The sequence below is a fragment of the Podarcis cretensis genome (genome assembly GCF_951804945.1).
Source record: "Podarcis cretensis genome assembly, chromosome: 10".
Classification (NCBI taxonomy): domain Eukaryota; kingdom Metazoa; phylum Chordata; class Lepidosauria; order Squamata; family Lacertidae; genus Podarcis; species Podarcis cretensis.
Window position 1 is genome coordinate 51,850,383 of NC_137179.1, and position 21,371 is coordinate 51,871,753.

General features: G+C 41.3%; 1 protein-coding gene across 3 annotated transcripts in view; it reads right to left on the reverse strand.

Moving 5' to 3' along the window:
• Window positions 1-21,371, reverse strand: part of PDZRN4 (PDZ domain containing ring finger 4) — a gene marked incomplete at its 5' end in the record, with an annotated part of 233,043 nt that overhangs the window by 108,832 nt on the left and 102,840 nt on the right. Inside the window, one exon of one of the 3 annotated variants that reach the window (XM_079994131.1) lies at window positions 5,387-5,714. The exons of the other annotated variants lie outside the window; for them this stretch is intronic. Coding sequence (XP_079850257.1) covers window positions 5,387-5,455 — 69 coding nt within the window. Of the gene's footprint in view, window positions 1-5,386; window positions 5,715-21,371 lie in introns of those variants that run through there. 3 annotated transcript variants of the gene reach the window in all.

Below are 21,371 nucleotides of genomic sequence, written 5' to 3' on the forward strand. Positions count from 1 at the left end.
ACAGCACTGTGATGCTTAGCACTAAGATCAGATGTAAGATATCCCTTGTCTCAGCACTCAGCCTGGACATAACAGATCTATGCCCCAGATGTCAAGTGACTAACAGAGGGAAGGTATGATTTTCCCCAAACAGCCTCATGAGGCATGCCAGGTCTGTGTGCCACAGGGTTTGCCACAGCTGACGTATAGGATTTCAGGCTACTGGCTCCCAGGTTAGGTGGAAAAAAAAAAAATCAGAGGCACAAAAGTATTTCTCTACCACCCCTGAGAAGAGAAGACTCCCTGGAAAATACCCTGATTTGGGGAAAGATTGAGAGCACAAGGAGAAGGGGATGATAGAGGACGAGATGGTTGGACAGTGTTCTCGAACCTACCAGCATGAGTTTGACCAAACTGTGGGAGGCAGTGGAAGACAGGAGTGCCTGGCGTGCTCTGGTCCATGGGGTCACGAAGAGTCGGACTCGACTAAACAACTAAACAACAACAACAACAACAACAACAACAACCCCTCAAGCAAATATCAAGGCAGAACTACATATTGCAAGCAGAATTAAAGCAGCATCAGAAAGGGGTAATATTGAGAAGCAAAATGATACGTGGCAGAAGGTCTCAACCATCGTCTTGCAACCGTGTTACTTCAGTACAAATTGTTCCCAAGTTTCCCTCCTCCAACTGGAGTTACAGATGCATGTTTACTCCTGCAAACATTTGTTAAAGGACTTTGTGGTACAAGAAGCAGCCAGGGTGATTTAAAGTGGAGGTGCACATTCTTTTTATGCTGCAACTGTACTCAAAATCACCAACTCCCAGAGTAACTTTTGTCATGTGTGTATGTGTAGAATGTGAAGCTCTAGTCTCATGCTGTCTTGGAATAATTATGCTTTGCTGTCTTCCCAACTGAAAATGGAAGGCATTGTAGTTGCAAAAATTTTTGCAGGACTCTCTGGTGCTACACAATAATGTTGTGCAACCTACTGCTGCTGCTGTCCACCCCATATGTTGTACCCCAATACTTCTTACTGTTCTCTTCCCTTTATTGCTATGTTCTGTCAGAGAAATACAGTGCAGCTCTACTTTAGCTACATGTATACTTTTGGCTACAATCATTTGGATGAATCTGAATCACATTGTGAACTGAACACAGTGAGAAACATGAAATGGAATCAGTTCCTTTTTGAACATGCTGAACTATAACTAGTTCCTTTTTCAAATAAACTTTCCAAGCTCTGTATGGCCGTACTCACATCTTGCTTTGGCTCAGTTCTGCCTCACAACCCAATAGCTCAATGGCCCTTCATGGAAGAAGTTTAAGAAGTTTATCCACTAATGCTTTGGCATGAGAACAGACAGAGTTAAGCTGTAGCTGCTATAAAGCCATGTGGTACTTCTCTAGTTAGACAAAACAGCAGCTATAGTAACAGGGGAAAGGCAGAATAGTAGGAAAAGGCACCCAGTGCCATGAATGCTGCCTGTAAATTCCTGATGAAAAAATGTGTGATTAAAAAGAAGGGTTTCACTTTATGGGAAATGGGACTGATGAACCAGCACGGGCAAGGATGATAGCCAAGGTAGCTAAGAGCCCATACAACACGGGGACGCAGAAGGAGCTGTGGTCTAAACCACCAAGCCTCTTGGACTTGCCGATTGGAAGGTCAGCGGTTCGAATCCATGCGACGGGGTGAGCTCCCATTGCTCTGTCCCAACTCCTGCCAACCTAGCAGTTCGAAAGCACGCCAGTGCAAGTAGATAAATAGGTACCACTGTGGCAGGAAGGTAAATGTGTTTGCGTGAGCTCTGGTTTCCATCATGGTTTAGTCATGCTGGCCACATGACCCGGAAAGCTGTCTGCGGATAAACACCGACTCCCTTGGCCTGAAAGTGAGATGAGCACCGCAACCCCAGAGTCGCCTTTGACTGGACTTAACCATTCAGGGGTCCTTTACCTTTTTACCTTTCCCTGGTAGCTAAGAGCCCACACAACAGGGTCAATCCAAGACATAAGGATTAGGATCAGGCAGCCAGAAACTAGTTGAGAAATCTGTGGGACCTCAGCTTTGAATCTTTTGACATATCACTAACTTTTAGGGTGCTTTGGGCACCCTATGCAAGGTCCCTTGGACAGCCCTGTTTGTGAAAGGGTACAAAATTTGCAGAATGGAAGAAATATATTGGGGTAAGAAAACCCAACCCTGCTAGTGAGGCAGTCAAATTACATTCTCCCTCCTGATCAACCACACTTATTGGAAGGTTGTGTTTGGGACAAAATGTGAAGAGGGATGTACACTCTGAATGAATTGAGACTAATGCAATTTGGCTAAAAATTATCTGCAACTGGGTTTACTTCCAACCATCTGCCTGGCTTTACTTTCAACGGGATGCATATTTTGAGGCATATTCAAATACGCAGCCTCCTCATTGACATTCTCACTCATCTAGGCATGCATAAATGGTATGTGACTAGAGTTAGCTAGATCAGGGTGAAAGGCTGGACACACAGCTTTGGTAGACAATGAAACTTCCAATACAGTGTGGCAACATAGAAGTATTTCCACGTTTCCTAGGCAACAGGAGGAACATTTGCTCTCTACTACCATACAGACTGAAAATAATAGGAGTGTTTTCATTTACTTTTAGTGATGTCATAAAAGCAACCAAATCTTACTGGCTATGTGACACCATGATATCATTATGTTCATTACCTGATCCCTGAATGGCTGAAATTGTGCTATGAATTAGACGGAATCCCAGAATTGGCAACATATTAGGGCTGTGGTGCAAAAAACAAACAAACACAAAGCACCTCTCAGATGGGAGTTTTCTCAACAGGGTTTGAAAAGCAGACTTTTAATCAAATCATAAATTGACCTTTGTGAAAATTCTGCATAATGCTCATTTTGACAACTATGCTCACCACATTTAACCTAATGTCATATTAATGAACTATTTCCAGCTGCAAATTGTTTAGTAAATGCTTATTGTGCATTTCTCACATCAACTTTGAATCCTTATTCCTATTTTATAGATGTAAAACTAAAGGGGGCATCGGTTATCCAAGACCATACTCTATGGCAGAGTTTGGAACTGAATCCAAGTCTTCCAGATACAAGTCCACAGACTTGGACGTACAGTTGTAAGAAAGAGAATGTGGAAAAAACAGAATTGCTTTCTTGCAAATAATACAGCTCACATTAGTCTCATAGCAATATTATCATTTTTGTTTTTGTATAGCAGAATGGAACATTCTTTTGTGACAGAGGTTGCTAGCGGGGAACACCTCTCTAAAATATGCTTGAGCTGACATGCGATCATAGAGCTGCATATATACTGGAGCAAAAACAGAAACTAACTCAAAGATCCACATAGTAACAGCTAGAAAAAGGCGTAACACTACAGTACTGCTTTCTTTAAAAGCCTTTATCAGTGACATTTCCCCCACAATCCAGAATGCAAAAAGCTGGAGGTTTGCCTGTATACTGCTCTCCTGGAAGACTCACACAGATTCTTCCAGGGATTATACCTTATCAGGTAAATACCAGGGTTAAAGTGAAAGTGGTAATTCATTTCCCTCCTCTGTCATTTCTTTATCGTGAAAGCTGCAACCTCTGGCAGAGGAGGAAACAAACAAGCAAGAGGATGAATACCTCTGGAATCCCCCAACAATGGCAGACACTTTTGCATGCTTAAAAAGCTTTAGTATTCAGTGTCAACTTCAAGCAAATTTCACAAAAATGTATTTAATATATCCCCTAGCTCCAATGTAGTTAAGATATTCCTTATGAAATTCAGACGGAGGCTTGATCTGTTTTCTTATAACATGGTCTGGCTTCTTTGATTTGCAGTACTGTAATCTACTGAGCTATTTACATTTTGTATTTTTAAAGGTCTCTTTGGCTACTTGCAGTCGGAAGGGAGGAGGGTGGGAGGAGAGAAGTAGCGCTACTTTTCTATTTTCTATCTTGCAACTGTCAGGAAAAAAAGCAATGATGGAATTACTTCTAAACTGAAGGAAAGTGTTCCACCTAGAGTCCATTTTCTGAGCTGAAAGCAACTGACAGGTTATCTGCCTTCGGATGCTATTTTTAGTCTTTGGGAAGTACTTGATTCTTTGTGGGGGGAAGATGGTATTAAAAAGAAGCAGAGATATTGTCCCTGGTTATAATTGACAATGTTAATCTTCTTTTTCCCCTCCATGGTGATAAAAAAGTCATTTTTATATTTAATTAATGCAGGGGATCGTTTTGGAAACTGGCTAATGAGGCTCTGATCACATTACCATGAAAATGTGCATTAACTCTGCAACTGAGGAGGATGTTTCATGTGTAGAGAATCCACTTTGTAATTAGTCCACTGTGAAATGAATCACGTCAGGAAGAATTTGAAGGGGGGGAAATAGAAGAAAAACAGTAGGCAATGGGTACTTAGTCACTGCTGTGCCAACAGACCACCAACATTCTACACTGTTTTGTCCTCAATCCTTAGCTCGTCATCTACAGTGCAGTCAAAAACTGGAAGTGTTCAGCCTCTGTCAACAGTGACATGCCAAAGCATGGGAAAATTACAAAGAGGAAGAGAACAGATGCTGAGGCACTAAACTTTCATCTGCCAGAGCAAAAGCCAAATCAAAACGAAATCCACACAATTCAAACATGGGTGCAATAGGACTTGTGCAAAATTACAGTCTACTAGGGTAACATTTATTTTCTTCATCTCTCCCTTCTTATTCTAATTGCACAACAAGCCAGTGTTATCACATTACAGAAATATTCCTGCTGTTGGGACACAGACTTAAGTAAGGACATGATAAATCAAGCTCTCTGACTAATATTGAGGAACAGTACAAAGGACAGAATAACGACTGATAAAAGCATCCTTTAAAATCAGGCAGCTCAACCCCTATTCAAAACGAGAAGAAGAAAAATAGCTCTGATAATTTACTGTTAAACAAAACAGTCATTTCTAATTAAAAATAGCTATCTCTACAGCCTTGGTAGCACATGCTGAGTCATAAAACTTCCTCCAGTAAACTTCTTGAAAGCACTTGAGACCCAAGTGCTGGCAAATCCTACCTGTTAAATCCTAACAGCTGCAAAAGTGTCATCTGTGTAACTGATAGACAATCCACTTACCAAATCTAAAGATTCCCTATGCACATTACGATATGGTTCAATGATAACGCATGTCTCTGGCTGAGAATTTGGCAAAAAAAAGATGTACAGCAATTTTTAAAAGAAACACACAGACAGTCAAATATGCAATCACACACACACACACACACACACACACACACACACACCAAAACACAAAATCAACACCCCCTCATTTTCACCAAGTGCTTTGCAAACAGCACAAAATTACAGAGCTTCTTACAAAAACCTTCTGCACTCACCTGGGAAACTTCATAAAGCAGTTTGTAGTGTTCCTCCCTCTTTTGAAAACTGCACAAATTGCAACCCATTCTAGTAAGAAATAATGAAAGAGCAAGGCTTCTAATTTCCCAAGGACTGAGAGGCAAATGCACTGACAGGGAAGCACCCTCCAGACTTGACTACTGTTTTTCATCAGTCTCTCCGGTGCAGGAACACAGACACGCCACTGTTAGCTGGAAGCACAAGCCAGGGTAGTGTGTGTAAGCAGCAGCATGCTCTTCTTCTTCTTCTTCCCCAAGTATCTTACACTCACGTATACACACAGACATACACAGAGTTTCATCTCAGTTCGCAGCAACACTCCCCCTGTCTCTGCATCAGTGCACATGACTACACAGATTCCAGCTCATGAATATTAATAGAGCCTCATTGATTATTTATGACAGAACGTGTTAGCAGGGAGGGGTGTCATAGCTGCTGCTGATAACAGATGAATATTTACTAATTAAGAAGCAAATGTACTGTGGTTAAACAAAATACACGTGCCGCTAACACTTTTGTTTATTAAAGGTGGAGCACGTAAGGGGTACCTTTTTTAAACAACAGCAACAACATTTGCCCTTTACCTTTAGGATCAAAGGGATAATATGCATGAGTAGTAATTTTGGGGGAAACATTCTTGGGTTAGGACAGCTCTCCAGCGTGGGCAATACAATTATGGCACTTGTTTTCAAGTGCATGTTTATTATCCCCTCCCAACTTAATGGGGAAAAATTGGTTATTTTTCTTAACAGCTGAACCAAGCAAGACAGAAAAAAGAAAATAAATCCAGATGGTTGTACTACATTCTTTATTTGCGTAGTACTATCAGATCTGCCAAAATACTAAAATTAGAAGGAAGTGTGTCCTAACATTCTGCAATACATAGATGTACCACTTCTAGCATTTATAACTCACTTGCTCGTGAAGCTCTCAATGTCCTCTTCTATTTACAGTATTTTAATTCACCCTGCATATATGTGTATCAAACATGCACATATATAATAGTACATATGTCCAAATCTTGTACCATTATCTCCAGTACATTCATTTGGAAGCAGCACCCATTTGATTTTAGTGGAATGTACTTCTAATCAATCTTGCATGGTTACCTGTAAAAGCGCCTATGGAAACTTGTCTTCCATGCATGGGTTGCTCGCCTGGATGCAGAGTTGCATGCGAATTATGAGGGGGAGGAATCCCATCAGTACTTTTGCAATTCAGTGGTATAAATGCTATTGTGTCACATGTGCATCACTGCTAAGATAGTTGATACTGCCACCTTTGATCAGCTGTATGGATCTGAGAGATGGCCTTATAAGCACCTTCTTTCCTTCTGTCTTCAACAGGTGATTAATGCCCTTAAAAGCTGGTTTTGGGGTTGGGTTTTTTTTTTTTTTTGCTTTTTTAAAAAGAAAAATCTGTTCACTAGTAGTGAAGATCTTTGGACTGGGCCCAACGGAGCTGTAATGGCTGTGCATAAATGGGGTGTTGGGGGGGGGGAATAACCTGAAAGTTAATTTCTCCTGAAATCAATGCGGCTTCCCTACATGCAACTTTTAAAAAAAAGAATTGGGGTGCTAGATAAATAACTCTCCTAATTAATTTGCACAATGGGGCATAAATTTTTGAATAACCAGGGATAGAAATATAGCTTTAATGTGAACATGAATTAAAGTAATTATGTATATGATCTTTATTTTTAAATATTAAAAAGCTTCTGTAAGAGCTTGCCACAAAGCCTAATTTTGCCATTTGTCAATTAGCTTTTTATAGCTCTATGGTTCTCTCTATTCACATAAAAACAAGGACACATTTAAATGAAACTTAGATCTTTAAAAAAGTGCAAATTCCTCACATTTAAATCCAATCACAATGTCATATGTTATACAGAATTCAGCACATAGGTGTACTTCTTAAAAAAGAAACTCACATCAAGGTAAAAATCTGGTCCTTTTCCATGACTTCTTTTGTTTAAAACCAGTGCTATCTGACACATTCACTAATTAAATATAGCTGGCTCTTGTTCTGAAAAGTCTTAAACTTAATGGGATGCCAGGTGGACTCTGGTGCAAAAAATAATTACTTTATAGCCAATGAAATCAGTCAAGTTAATCTTGACATTGGCTCCTAATATGCTTAATTGATAAAGTACTGCAGGGTTTTTGTTTTGTTTTTACAAAAAGTACTTTGTAAAATGTGTGGGTTTTAAAAAAAATCAATACTAGGAAATGATCCTAATGAGTACTAATTGTTAACAAATTGGCTTTGCATCTAGCAGCACCTCAAACACCACCAATGCAGCAAGGAAAGCAGACCCACAGCCATACACTGCTTATCATTCCTTTCCCTTGAGATGTAATAATCCGATTTTCTGGGCCTTGATTTTAACCTAACTGGCTGGATCAAAGCCAGGGAGGGCAACCTATTTAGAAACAGCTTCACTGATGTCAATGTAGCATCACGGGTGTCAATATGGCACATGTAAGTACCACTATGCAAATAATAAATGAACCTGCGCCCAGCTAAAAATGAAATTTCACCTGCTCAATAAATAAACTTAAAACTTCATAGAAGTAACTGCATATCTTACATATGTATGTGTCAAACCATGCAAGACAGAAGCTGTGCCAGCTCTAAGCGTCAAGAATAAAATATGAAATTTCGCTGTGGGCCACATGTTACCAAAGAAGGGTTGCCCCATAATCTTTATTTTAGGGAACGTGTAGATAGAACATCACGGGACGCGGGTGGCGCTGTGGGTTAAACCACAGAGCCTAGGACTTGCCGATCAGAAGGTGGGTGGTTCGAATCCCTGTGATGGGGTGAGCTCCCGTTGCTTGGTCCCTGCTCCTGCCAACCTAGCAGTTCAAAAGCACGTCAAAGTGCAAGTAGATAAATAGGTACTGCTCCGGCGGGAAGGTAAACAGCGTTTCCATGTGCTGCTCTGGTTTGCCAGAAGCGGCTTAGTCATGCTGGCCACATGACCCAGAAGCTGTACGCCGGCTCCCTCGGCCAATAAAGCGAGATGAGCACCACAACCCCAGAGTCGGCCACGACTGAACCTAATGGTCAGGGGTCCCTTTACCTTTATAGATAGAACATCACAGTCCAACACAGCATGATTGGACAAAGGAAGGAACTTTTTGAATGCCACAGGCACAACTGACACTGAGTGCAGGGCCAAAGCTCTCACAGAGAAATTCCGCTCACCTGGACTGTGGGCAGCAATTTCGGTGCAGCTCACCCCCATCGCCAGGGCTCCTTTCCCTGCTTCCAATGGCTGGTGGTTGAAGCTGTGGCCTCTCCCACCATAGAATCATAGAATCATAGAGTTGGAAGAGACCACAAGGGCCATCGAGTCCAACTCCCTGCCAAGCAGGAAACACCATCAGAGCACTTCTGACATATGGTTGTCAAGCCTCTGCTTAAAGACCTCCAAAGAAGGAGACTCCACCACACTCCTTGGCAGCAAATTCCACTGTCGAACAGCTCTTACTGTCAGGAAGTTCTTCCTAATGTTTAGGTGGAATCTTCTTTCTTGTAGTTTGGAACCATTGCTCCGTGTCTGCTTCTCTGGAGCAGCAGAAAACAACTTTCTCCCTCCTCTATGTGACATCCTTTTATATATTTGAACATAGCTATCATATCACCCCTTAACCTCCTCTTCTCCAGGCTAAACATGCCCAGCTCCCTTAGCCGTTCCTCATAAGGCATCGTTTCCAGGCCTTTGACCATTTTGGTTGCCCTCCTCTGGACACGTTCCAGTTTGTCAGTGTCCTTCTTGAACTGTGGTGCCCAGAACTGGACACAGTACTCCAGGTGAGGTCTGACCAGAGCAGAATACAGTGGCACTATTACTTCCCTTGATCTAGATGCTATACTCCTATTGATGCAGCCCAGAATTGCATTGGCTTTTTTAGCTGCCGCGTCACACTGTTGGCTCATGTCAAGTTTGTGGTCAACCAGGACTCCTAGATCCTTTTCCTATGTACTGCTCTCAAACCAGGTGTCACCCATCTTGTATTTGTGCCTCTCATTTTTTTTGCCCAAGTGCAATACTTTACATTTCTCCCTGTTAAAATTCATCTTGTTTGTTTTGGCCCAGTTCTCTAATCTGTCAAGGTCGTTTTGAAGTGTGATCCTGTCCTCTGGGGTGTTAGCCACCCCTCCCAGTTTGGTGTCATCTGCAAATTTGATCAGGATGCCCTTGAGTCCATTGTCCAAGTCGTTGATAAAGATGTTGAATAAGACCGGGCCCAAGACAGAACCCTGTGGCACCCCACTAGTCACTCTTCTCCAGGATGAAGAGGAACCATTGATGAGCACCCTTTGGGTTCGGTCAGTCAGCCAGTTACAAATCCACTGAGTGGTAGCATAGTCAAGTCCGCATTTTACAAGCTTCTTTACAAGAATATCATGGGGCACCTTGTCAAATGCCTTGCTGAAATCAAGGTAGGCTACATCCACTGCGTTCCCTTCATCTACCAGGCTTGTAATTCTGTCAAAAAACGAGATCAGGTTAGTCTGAAATGACTTATTTTTCAGAAATCCATGCTGACTATTGGTGATCACAGCATTCCTTTCTAGGTGCTCACAGACTGTTTGCTTAATGATCTGCTCCAGAATCTTCCCTGGTATTGATGTCAGACTGACTGGGCGGTAATTATTTGGGTCCTCTCTATTCCTCTTTTTCACCAGTTGGCAGGGTGGGAGCAGTTTTTAATTTAGCCCGCCAATGAAATTGAGCAATCACGGGTGGGCTCAGGAGGCTGGCACAGTTGAGATGGAGCTGAATGAAGAATCCTGCAGGGTCTTCATTCTGGTCTGCTTCCCAGGCATAAATTATGCCCACCACCGAGGTGTTTCTGTCCATACTCCCAAAAGGGGGCAAGAGGCCACAGCACTCCTCAAGACGGTGATTACAATGGGCTGCTCTTATTTGATGTATGTCACAGGGCAGTCCTATCCCAGGATCAACTCCCAGGTTAGCAGTCAGCAGGCAAGCTGACTGATTCTGGAAACACCCAATGCCTGAGCCAAAATTCACATCTGTAATCCATAAAGTTGTGGCCTATTGCAATCCAAGAAGTTGTCCTGAGATTCCTTTCCTTCTGCTATCATGGCACCCCAGCGGCAGGCTCACTGTGCCTGGGCACACAACTGCGCTCAACTTACAGCAGCTGTCCCATTCTCTTATTTATTTGTACAGTGGTACCGTGGGTTACCAGGGCTTCAGGTTACAGACTCCGCTAACCCAGAAATAGTACCTCGGGTTAAGAACCTTGCTTCAGGATGAGAACAGAAATCGCACGGCGGCAGTGGGAGGCCCCATTAGCTAAAGTGGTACCTCAGGTTAAGAACAGTTTCAGGTTAAGAACGGACCTCCAGAACGAATTAAGTTTTTAACCCAAGGTACCACTGTGTAGCACTCTTCAATTAAAAATGTGTAAAATAGTCCACAATTATTTATAACCCCCACACAAAATACCAATGTAACAGCTAGCAACAATATAAGGTAGTTCTAAAAACTATCATGGCAGGATTTAAAACAAAAAACAAAAAAATCCCAGAAAACATTAAGAGCTTCAGAAAAAAAACAGACATGACACTTAACAGGATAGGTACCAAGTGAAGCTGCATTTTGCACTAGATGCAGGTTTTGACTAGGCATCAGAAACATAATGTGCAGTGCAGCAATCCAATATTGTTGTTATCAGAGCACAAATTACTGTGGCCAGCTTATCCCTGCCTGGATAGGCTGCCTACAATGACCTTGAAATGGTGAAGGGCACTCCATGCCACTAGGGCCACTTGTGGTGCCAAGAGAACAGTAGATCCAGAAAGACCCCAAAACTACAGGCCCACTCACTCAGAAGGAGTGTGACCCTATTGGCAACATTTACTTATACTAATTTTTTTCTCCTCCAATGCTTGGAATATTATTTGGAATATAAAACACGAGGACATAGAACTTACTTGTGCTACTACCACTAATAACTTCCTCCTCCCCGCCCCCCGTGGGTAGAATCCAACTAAGTTCTGTTCAGAGCAGACCAAATGAAATGGGACCAAGTTAGTCATGTCCATAGCTGTCAACGTTTCCCCTTTTTAAAGGGAAATTCCCTTATTCCGAATAGGATTCCTTGCAAAAAAGCACGAAAAGTTGACAGCTATGGTCATGTCCACTAATTTCAATGGGTCATATGACTAGTAGTGGATGTAACCCAATTATTTCACTCAGTTTTCATTATGTCTGTACCTGTTTCATTTGAGCTGCTTCCAACTTGACAAATCTCTTACCAATAAAACACACGTGCGGGAAAGATACTGTAAACTTTCCATAGATCCATATGTACACAATATGGAAATTTGCCGCTGGTTGGGGCTACCTAATTTGTGCATTTCATGAATATGGAAAACACAACCGATACGTGTTGGGACTAACTTGGGTTGTCCTCCATGGAAATGCTTTTCATGCTGGAATTTGGTCACGCAGGGATGAAATTTGTTATGTAGGTGTCAGGGAACTGCCATCGGAGAGTCAGGTGGTGGAAGGGCTCCAGGAGGCTAGGAGACCCTCGGATGCTGAGGAAGGAACCAGCAGGGGGAGAGAAAGAGTTCCTGCAGAAACTCAGTCGGAGGGAGGGCTCCAAGATACTTCCAGTGAGAACAGCGGAGAAGTCTCAGGACCTCCGTTGGGGACGCCTACTCCGCGCAGGAAACTGTCACGCAGAGAATCCAGAAGGAGAGTTTCCGTTAAGGAACTCTTATGTTGGTGTAAATTCCGGAAGCGCCCACTGACGGATTCTGCCAGCGATTGAGGTAGCCATGCACCCATGGCTCCGTGGTCTGGGAGAGTTTTAGAAACTGATTGCAGGAGTTGAGAACTCAACCATTTACGCACAAGCAGCCCCTTAACCCATAACAGTAGGAATACTTCCTGTAGGCATCTGATGAGCCACTGTGAGACTAGAATGCTAGACGGAGCTTTGGCCTGATGCAGCATGACTTTTCTTACGTTTTGTTCTTATGTTCTTAAGGGGCCTTTCAATTCTGACATATGCGCTCAATTCATTTATCTACCCTTGGCTTATACAAAGCAGAGGTTTTGTTTTCTATTTACAGATGTCTAATCGGCTGAGGATCCAAGTCTGAGAAAAATTATTTCTTAAAGAAAAATATTGCATGATATTCTGAGGTTCATCAAATATGCTGTTTTCATTACATGTATGCTCAAAGCTACTAACCCACTTATGTAAGGATGCAAACACTGAGGCGTATCATAATTGGATTAAAGATTACATTGAAAATACTGCATTTTAACAAGTCCTTTCTTTTCCTTTTACAAAAGATATTAAAACACAATCAACCACTTTGTATTCAATATGCAATTCGAAGAGGAATGAATTATTCAACAAGCTTCCTGATTGAGCAATTTCTTCTCTACGTCACCTCTAATGTGATGTCACCTCAAAGGTCCATCAAAGCATAGAGGCAAACTAAGAACCAGCTAAGGAAAGCACTAAAACTCCTGAAGGATAAAATTTAATTGCTTTTTTAATGCAGAAAGTGGTTTTAACCCCAACAAAAAAGTGAATTTCTTATGTACTAAGCAGCAGTGGCTTATTCTGTCATGTTTGCAGTCAAAATGATGAGGGGGCTTGTACTTCTTGAATAATTCTGACTATGTTTTATTACACTGTATATCTTGAACACATTTACTCCTGTAGAAACACTGTCATTGTTCAGCCCAATTTTTGAAGGCTTACTTGGAAGTCCCGTTTGTTTTATATAACCAATTGTTTAAGAGACCAAGTTTTTACCTCCTGATTTACGTGTGGCCATTATTTAATTGCCTTTAAAATCTGATATATTTCATATTTCAACTCTTTGAAAGATATTTTAAAAAAAGATTGCTACTTCCATAAGCATTAAAACTGATTTTTTTGAAATTTTGATGCCACTCTTTTGAAGTATAATGCTCTTAACTGAAGTCTTAACTGAGCTATGTACAGTGGTACCTTGGGTTACAGACGCTTCAGGTTACAGACTCTGCTAACCCAGAAATAGTACCTCAGGTTAAGAACTTTGCTTCAGGATGAGAACAGAAATCGCGCGGCGGTGGCACAGCGGCAGCAGGAGGCCTAAAGTGGTACCTCAGCTTAAGAACAGTTTCAGGTTAAGAACAGAACTCCAGAACGAATTAAGTTCTTAACCTGAGGTACCACCGTACACTTTTGTTCAAATAGGCAGTTAATTATTACATGTGGCCTCAAATGAAGAAACATGGATGAACACACCTGTTTGTTTATAGAAAGGGTTCTACTGCATGCCTCACTCTTATACATTCACCTGGTTTGCACGTTACAGTCATCCAAACCATGGGTTAGCATGAATGTGCAGGCTTCTGAGGAGGAGACCATGACCACTTTGATGTTCCCTGGGGTTTTGGGGCAGCAGCTAAGCCATGATTTGGCTTAGTGTATCATCTGACCTGGGATCACTGTCTCTCCTCTTTAACCATGATCTTTAGCTAAGGTACATCCTAGGGTTCACTTAGGGTTAAGGAGGAAAGGCCTTAACAGCACTCTAAAGCAAATCTTGTCTTAGCTGACATCCTGGAATAGAAATGGCTGCAAATCCATGGTGCTTAAATACAAGAGTATATCATTAAATTATAAATGGAATTATGATCATTTCTGACTGCAGGCTGGAACATGATTATATACAGACTTCTATGTATTCAGATCTAGAGAATAGGCATGTGGAGAGGGAAAAAATGGTTTTAAACACAGTGCTTTTGATAGCGGGCTGCCTCAGCTTGGGAACTGGACAACATTGTGCTTCATTTTGTATCTGAGGTAAATCCTTGCTTTACTTCATATTCTGAAGCTTCATATGACCTGGCAATGAACTATAATGGGGAAATCAACAAATGCCCACAGCTTTTTCCTTTTCTGACAGAAGTTGATGGCATTTGCCAGTTTCATACTCTGTTCTGAAGGGATGACACCTGTAATGTTTCAGATATATAGTCTGAGAGCTTAGACACAAAGAGCAGTAAGAAAATATGTTTAAAAATAGGATGCAAGAGATTGGATTTTAGGAAATTTTTGGTCTGGATAGAAATAAGGGAATGTCATATAAGCAGAATGCAACCAACAACAACTCGACAAGCCTCTATGAGTGTTGCTATTGCTGCTAAGAGAGTCAACTGGCAAAGACAAGTGAAAGCAGTGAAAGAGTTTCTGATACGTCAATTTAATTTCTCTCCTATTGTGACTGGAGTGCTGTTCTAAAACCAATCCTTGCCTGGGTGCTACTAGTGCTGTCCCTGTCTACCTCCCCTATGGCTGGCATTTTCCTTTTATGGAGAGCTTACGGGAGGTTAAAAAATGTGTCAAACCTGGCTTGCAAAAGGAAATAGGGCAACCACGGGAGGCAGGTCTGAAGCTTTGGAACCAGCCTGCTTCAGTGTGGACAGGGTTGCCTTGATTTCGAGGCAATCCAAGTTATTGCCAACGCAGGCTGTTTTGCCTCAGAACTGGTGCTTCATCCAAAGTTAGTTCAAAGTCCTAACAGAGATTTCAATAAGCGGCTTATCTTTCATATTTGCCTTTTACAAACATCTTCATATTATGCAGATATTACACAGCTCTGTTCAGATGAGCACTTTTAGAAGTGGGGGAGTGTCTCAGATATAATATTGAAGCGACCAATTTTCTCTTTAAGGGGCACCTCTGTATGGATGACTGTGAGCCGTGAACTCTGACTGAATACCTGAGAAACTAGATCACTATTCTCTGCATTTTGGCCACTGACGACAATGTAAGCACACTTGGAGCAATGATGTACTTATTCCCGCCCTCCTTAATATTAGCTAAAGTGCCAACCAATGGCTATGGCCAGTTTAATAACCAATGTACAAGATCATATTGTATGGTACCATTATCTATCTATCTATCTATCTAGCTTCCCAGCTGGCTACTATTTCCTTCAGGAGCAGGACAACTGAAAAGGGACCCATCCAGTTATACAAGATGAAAAACGATAAACTTCCAAACTGCTTAAATACTAAAGACTCAGAAACAAGCCCAAACTTTAAGCAGGTTACACAGAGCAGACCCTGGAAGCTTAGGATTATGTGGCAAAGGTTTCTTTGTGCCTGCAGAGACATGTATGTGCTTTCAAACAGATAATCCCACAGTATGAATAATCCAAAGTGTTTTTTGCCAGATGCCTTCTTTATGGCCTTTGGCTTCCTAATGTGGGCACAGCCCTGAGGATTTTTATTTTTATTTTACATTGTCTGGGGTGGGTGGGTGTGCTTTATATAGGTAATTGTGAAATTATATTTTTTAAAATTAGCGTTAGTAATCATAACAATAGTAGCAGAACTCTACAAAAGAAACTGGCACTGGAAGAAGGATAATTCATTTTGATGACATCATAAAAGCCTAATTTTTAATAATAATAATTATTTATTTCTTTCATTTCTATCCTGTCTTTCTTCCACTGCAGGGCCCAAGGTGGCCCACAAGGTGAATTGAAAACAGATACAGCTAAATAAAACCTACCAATAAATTATAAAGATATGTGTGTATTTTAAAAAATTAAGTAAGTTATATTAAAACCAGCACTGAAGCAAAAAAACTTGAAACACTACAATGGACTTCCTTAGCTTGAAAGTTCCAAACTGTCTCTGAGTGGCAAGTGGGAGAGTGGAGGGGGGGTTAACAAAATGTAATTTGCTTGCCAAAATATAGGAACACCAAGGACACTGCCAACTCTTTGAGAGCCTTCAATAGACACCAAGTGTAAGAGCATTTTAAGACATGCCCTTCCTCTTAGATACACCAACACTACTGCCAACTCTTTGAGAGGCTTCAGCAGACACTCATATTTCAACACAAACAGTCTAGATCTCGGGTTAAAGGGAAATAAAAACATTCTGTTCTTTCATGCCTGGTTATGACTTTTTGTCACTTTAAAACTAATATGACACGGTATATAGGGCTGCAAGACAAAATTCGGTTTCCAGCTAATAACTGAATAGGATGATGGATGGATGAGAGGCACAGTGCAATACAGCGGAGAGGAACTGTGCAAACAGTTTAAGTGTCTTGACAGCTGGCTAGTTTGATTTAAAATTACAATTTGAACGGAAATCAACCCTTATTTCTTGATGGTCATTAAAAAAGAATTATGTGTGCCATTCATTTTGTTGTCGTCAACAAAAACATCCTGCAATGATCAAAGACTAATCTATCTCCTTCTACAAAATCCTCACAGCAGTAAAGGTTTGCTTCGTACACTATGTGGTTTTTCCCCCTCAAAACCCTCATCACTGCCAGTGCACCTGCTTTCCAGAAGATCATTAGGTATAAATCCCAATGTACTCCAATCAACCTTGCTTTAGTTACCCTGCCGTCTGCTCTAGAAGAAAATTAATGTTATTAGACTCTTTTTTCCTCTTTCAAGATTGGCTGGTGTTTGGTTACTGTGCCAGCTGTCTAAGAGGTGCTGAGGTCTGTTCTACACTGACCCATCTTATTGTCTGGGCATTGCCCAAGTCCCAACATGCGAGCACTAAAACCGCAACTAAAGCCTGCACCAGCTGTTTAACTATTGTACAGGTACTTAGAGGGATTACAGCATTCTAAACCACAAGCTTGGCAGCGGATACTCAGCCATCAAAGAGCTATGCTGGCTCTTCTCACTAAGGAGCATCAGGCTGGGATTCAGCTTGCAGTTTTAAAACAGTGAAGCTGGGGCAAACGTACAAAGAAAGCAGAAAAAGTCATAAGAAAGAAGAATTCATGTGGAGCCTCATAGGCTACAAATGGTGAAATCCCAATTGAAAAATACTTTTTGCTTTAATTAGAATTTCCCGTGAAAAGCAGAGATTAGCATAGCAAAGTTACAGATGGGTAGCCGTGTTGGTCTGCCATAGTCAAAACAAAAAAATTCCTTCCAGTAGCACCTTAAAGACCAACTAAGTCAGTTCTTGGTATGAGCTTTCGTGTGCATGCACACTTCTTCAGATACACTGAAACAGAAGTTTCCAGACCCTTCTATATAGTGAGAAGGTGGGGAGGGGTATTACTCAGAAGGGTGGTGGGAATGGGTGATTGGCAGATAGCTGTGATGAGCCTGTTGACGACTCTTAACGACTGCAATAGGTCTTACAGGAAAAAGCAAGGGGTGAAAAGGTGAAAAGGTGAAAAACAAAGCCATTTTTCACCTTTTCACCCCTTGCTTTTTCCTGTAAGACCTATTGCAGTCGTTAAGAGTCGTCAACAGGCTCATCACAGCTATCTGCCAATCACCCATTCCCACCACCCTTCTGAGTAATACCCCTCCCCACCTTCTCACTATATAGAAGGGTCTGGAAACTTCTGTTTCAGTGTATCTGAAGAAGTGTGCATGCACACGAAAGCTCATACCAAGAACTGACTTCGTTGGTCTTTAAGGTGCTACTGGAAGGAATTTTTTTGTTTTAGCATAGCAAAGTTTGCTTCATCTCTGAACCAAACGGTAGATCGTGAATCTCTCTTCTCTCCTACTGAAACAAAGCCTTGTTGAGTTCAGAAGGGGGAATTTGTTACAGTCCAGTACTTCTAAGGCCAGTCATTTGCCAACGGTTGATTTCAGAGAGCAGAAGTTTGATTCATATCTACACCATATCTTGGGCATCCTGCCACCAATCTAACTTTTTCTCTTCAGCACTTCTGCCTCCAGCTCAAGGTTACTGCAATAATACTTCTTCTGTTTGCCATCTTTGTATTCTGCAATGAAATTGCTTCCTTTCATACACTGTTACGGACAAAATATAGCCACCAGGAAATACAGTAATCAAACTCAGACACCAAATACAAAAGATGATAGCAGAAGGCTTATTAATACTCTTCATCAATTCTTTTTGGATTTTTTGGATTTTCAACTTTTAAAATACAAACTCGAAAGTAATGTAAAGAAGCCTGAAGGAAGAATTGTTGCCAGTCTACCAGTCTAGGAATTTACAAAGGCTACAATACATGCTACAATAAACATATTGAGTTTATTTCAGTATTGCATTTCCATTAACAACAAAAGTAGAACAAATACTAAAACAATTTATGTGGGATGCTAGTCATTTCAAATTTAGACATCTTACAACGGATACTGTCTGCCCAAAGATTTTCCCTGTTGATTTCAAGAAATTCTTCAGTTAAAAAGAGTTTTTACACTTATTCTCCAGTGTCTCTCTGTTGTCAATACCATTCATAAATAAATATGAGTCATAGCTGAGAAAAGAAGCAAGACAACAAAAGAGGAAATTCTCTCAGAGAGCCCTCTTTGAAATTCCAGGTTGACTGTTCTTATTGAATTATGTTAGGCGGAAACTCATATATAGATAGGCAGGCAGGTGAAACTCTTTTTGTTGTTGTTGTTGTTGCCTTTCTAGGCAACAAAATGCTATAGCGCCAATGCAAAATGCAAGTTTGAGATAGTATTCTCATAACAATGAAACTACTACCACAATAGTTATAGGCACCTGCTGACTGTGCTCTTGTATTTTTAAAACTGATTTTATATGGATTAATATGTTGGGGGCTTTGGAGCCAAAAAGCAGTATGTGAACATAAAAAGCACAACATAACATAGGAACAGTAATATGAAATAACCCCTCATCTGACCATCCTTCTTTCCCCCACACAAAAAACCTTACCATGTCAGAAAGGCAAATTTATCTGTGTCTAAAAAATGTGTGTGTGTGTGTGTGCGTGTGTGTGTAGTGGATTCACAATAGAGCTGCACATATATAGCTTACTGAAATGGGGGAGGGGAAGTTCACCAAATTGGGGAAGGGCTGTAAGTTCTGTTTGGGTCATGTGAGACAAAAAGATTTTGGGAGGGTGGGATTTAGTTATTAGAGAATAAAAACTCAGAACTGTGTATGCCACAGTTTTATATGTTTTATATGTAAAAGTAGAACTAAAATTGCATAAGTGGTTTATAAATTATATTTAAAAGGTTCTGTAGTTTCCAGAGTCTTTCCTTTGTTTGCACAGACTCGGAGGAGGAGGAAGGACCAGAAAATTCAAACAGAAGAGGATCATTCCTCCACACACACCCCACTTGCCAAAAGGCCATTCTTTACATGTTAACCAACTAAGCTGAATCGGTTTGATTGCCAATGTGTTCTTTCTTTCTTTCTTTCTGGACACTGGAGTTATATAGGTAAAGGTAAAGGACCCTGGGACGGTTAAGTCCAGTCAAAGGCGACAATGGGGTCTGGCGACCATCTTGCTTCAGGCCAAGGAAGCTGGCTTTTGTCCACAGACAGCTTTCCATGTCATGTGGCCAGCATGACTAAACCGCTACTGGCGCACGGAGGACCGTGATGAGTGCCAGAGCGCATGGAAACACCTTATACTTTCCTGCCACAGCAGTACCTATTTATCTACTTGCACCGGTGTGCTTTCAAACTGCTCGGTTGGCAGGAGCTGGGACAGAGCAATGGGAGCTCACCCCGTTGTGCAGATTTGAACTGCTGACCTTCCAATCAGCAAGCCCAAGAGCCTCAGTGGTTTAGAGCACTGCGCCACCCATGTCCCCTTGGAGTTATATATATCAGCCTAACTCAATGATAATAAAATCTGTACTATAAATCCTACCATGTGGGACAAATCTGCCAAGATCTTGATCATCAAGACAAATTAACAGTCAAATGTAACATATGTGTTGTTTTTGTTTAGTCGTTTAGTCGTGTCCGACTCTTCGTGACCCCATGGACCAGAGCACGCCAGGCACTTCTGTCTTCCACTGCCTCCCGCATATGTAACATATGTAACATATGTAACATATGTAACATATGTAGCATATACTATATACAAGACATATTAGCACTAACAAAACAGTTTGTAGCGGTGTTAGGGCTACTGTGTCAAACAATGCATTTTGAAACAATATTTGGGGGTGAGTGAAATAAGCCTCTGAAAATAAAGACCCAAAGAAGTCTAGCATTCTGAAGAACAGCTTCCCATGATTATTTCCCACCCCACCCCCGTTTTGCTGGCCATTGCTCCATGCATTTTTTGTAGCTTACCCTTGGCCCAATAATTACACCCAGACCAAAGCTGGACACCAATTAAAGCACAGCTAGCAAATCTGAATCTTCCATAGTACTTAAAGCATTTGAATTGGTTCATTTTAAAACCATTTCAGTCTATTGTGTTGCCATATTAGAGAACACTCTACACATTGAATCATTTACTTTATGGAAGAATAAAACACTAAAGATTGGCCTTTCCTTCCAACAATGAGTACTAACTAAATCACTAACTCATAATTAAGAGAAAGCGTAACTTTCCAAAATCCTGAAAAATACACCTCTCTCGATATCTGGGTAAGATGCAAATTTGCTTAAAAGCATGTGATTAACTGATTGAAAGGCAGATGATTAATCAACTAAAACATCTTTAATCGGTTGGTGGCCCTGGTTAATAGAGGAGTAAGAAAGGGGGCCAGATGGGATGATAGAAGGGAAGAGAAATGGGTCTGAGACATGAAGAAAGGAAGGTGGGAAATGGTGCAATGACTGAGGGGCAGAGGAGGATGAGGTGCTGGACAGAAGACTAATGAAGTAGTTGTGATGAGGCCAAGAATGAGGAGGGAAATGGGATGGGAGCTCAGGGAGGGAAATGGGATGAGGGAGCCCAGACAAACTGTGGAAGGGGGGAGAAAATATGTGAGGAAATGAAGTAAATCACCAAGGTGAAATATAGCAAAATTACAGCGTACACTGCCCAGAGTGAGGCCTGCCATTTGCTTGACATCTCTCCTACTTCCACTCCAGGAAAGTAGTAGAACCAGAAATTGTACTCTGTCTTGGTGGGCTACCATACATGGCTAGGGGGTTTGGTGGGTTACAAGATATACAGGCCTTGAACAACTGGAGAGAAAGAACAAGTTCAAGGG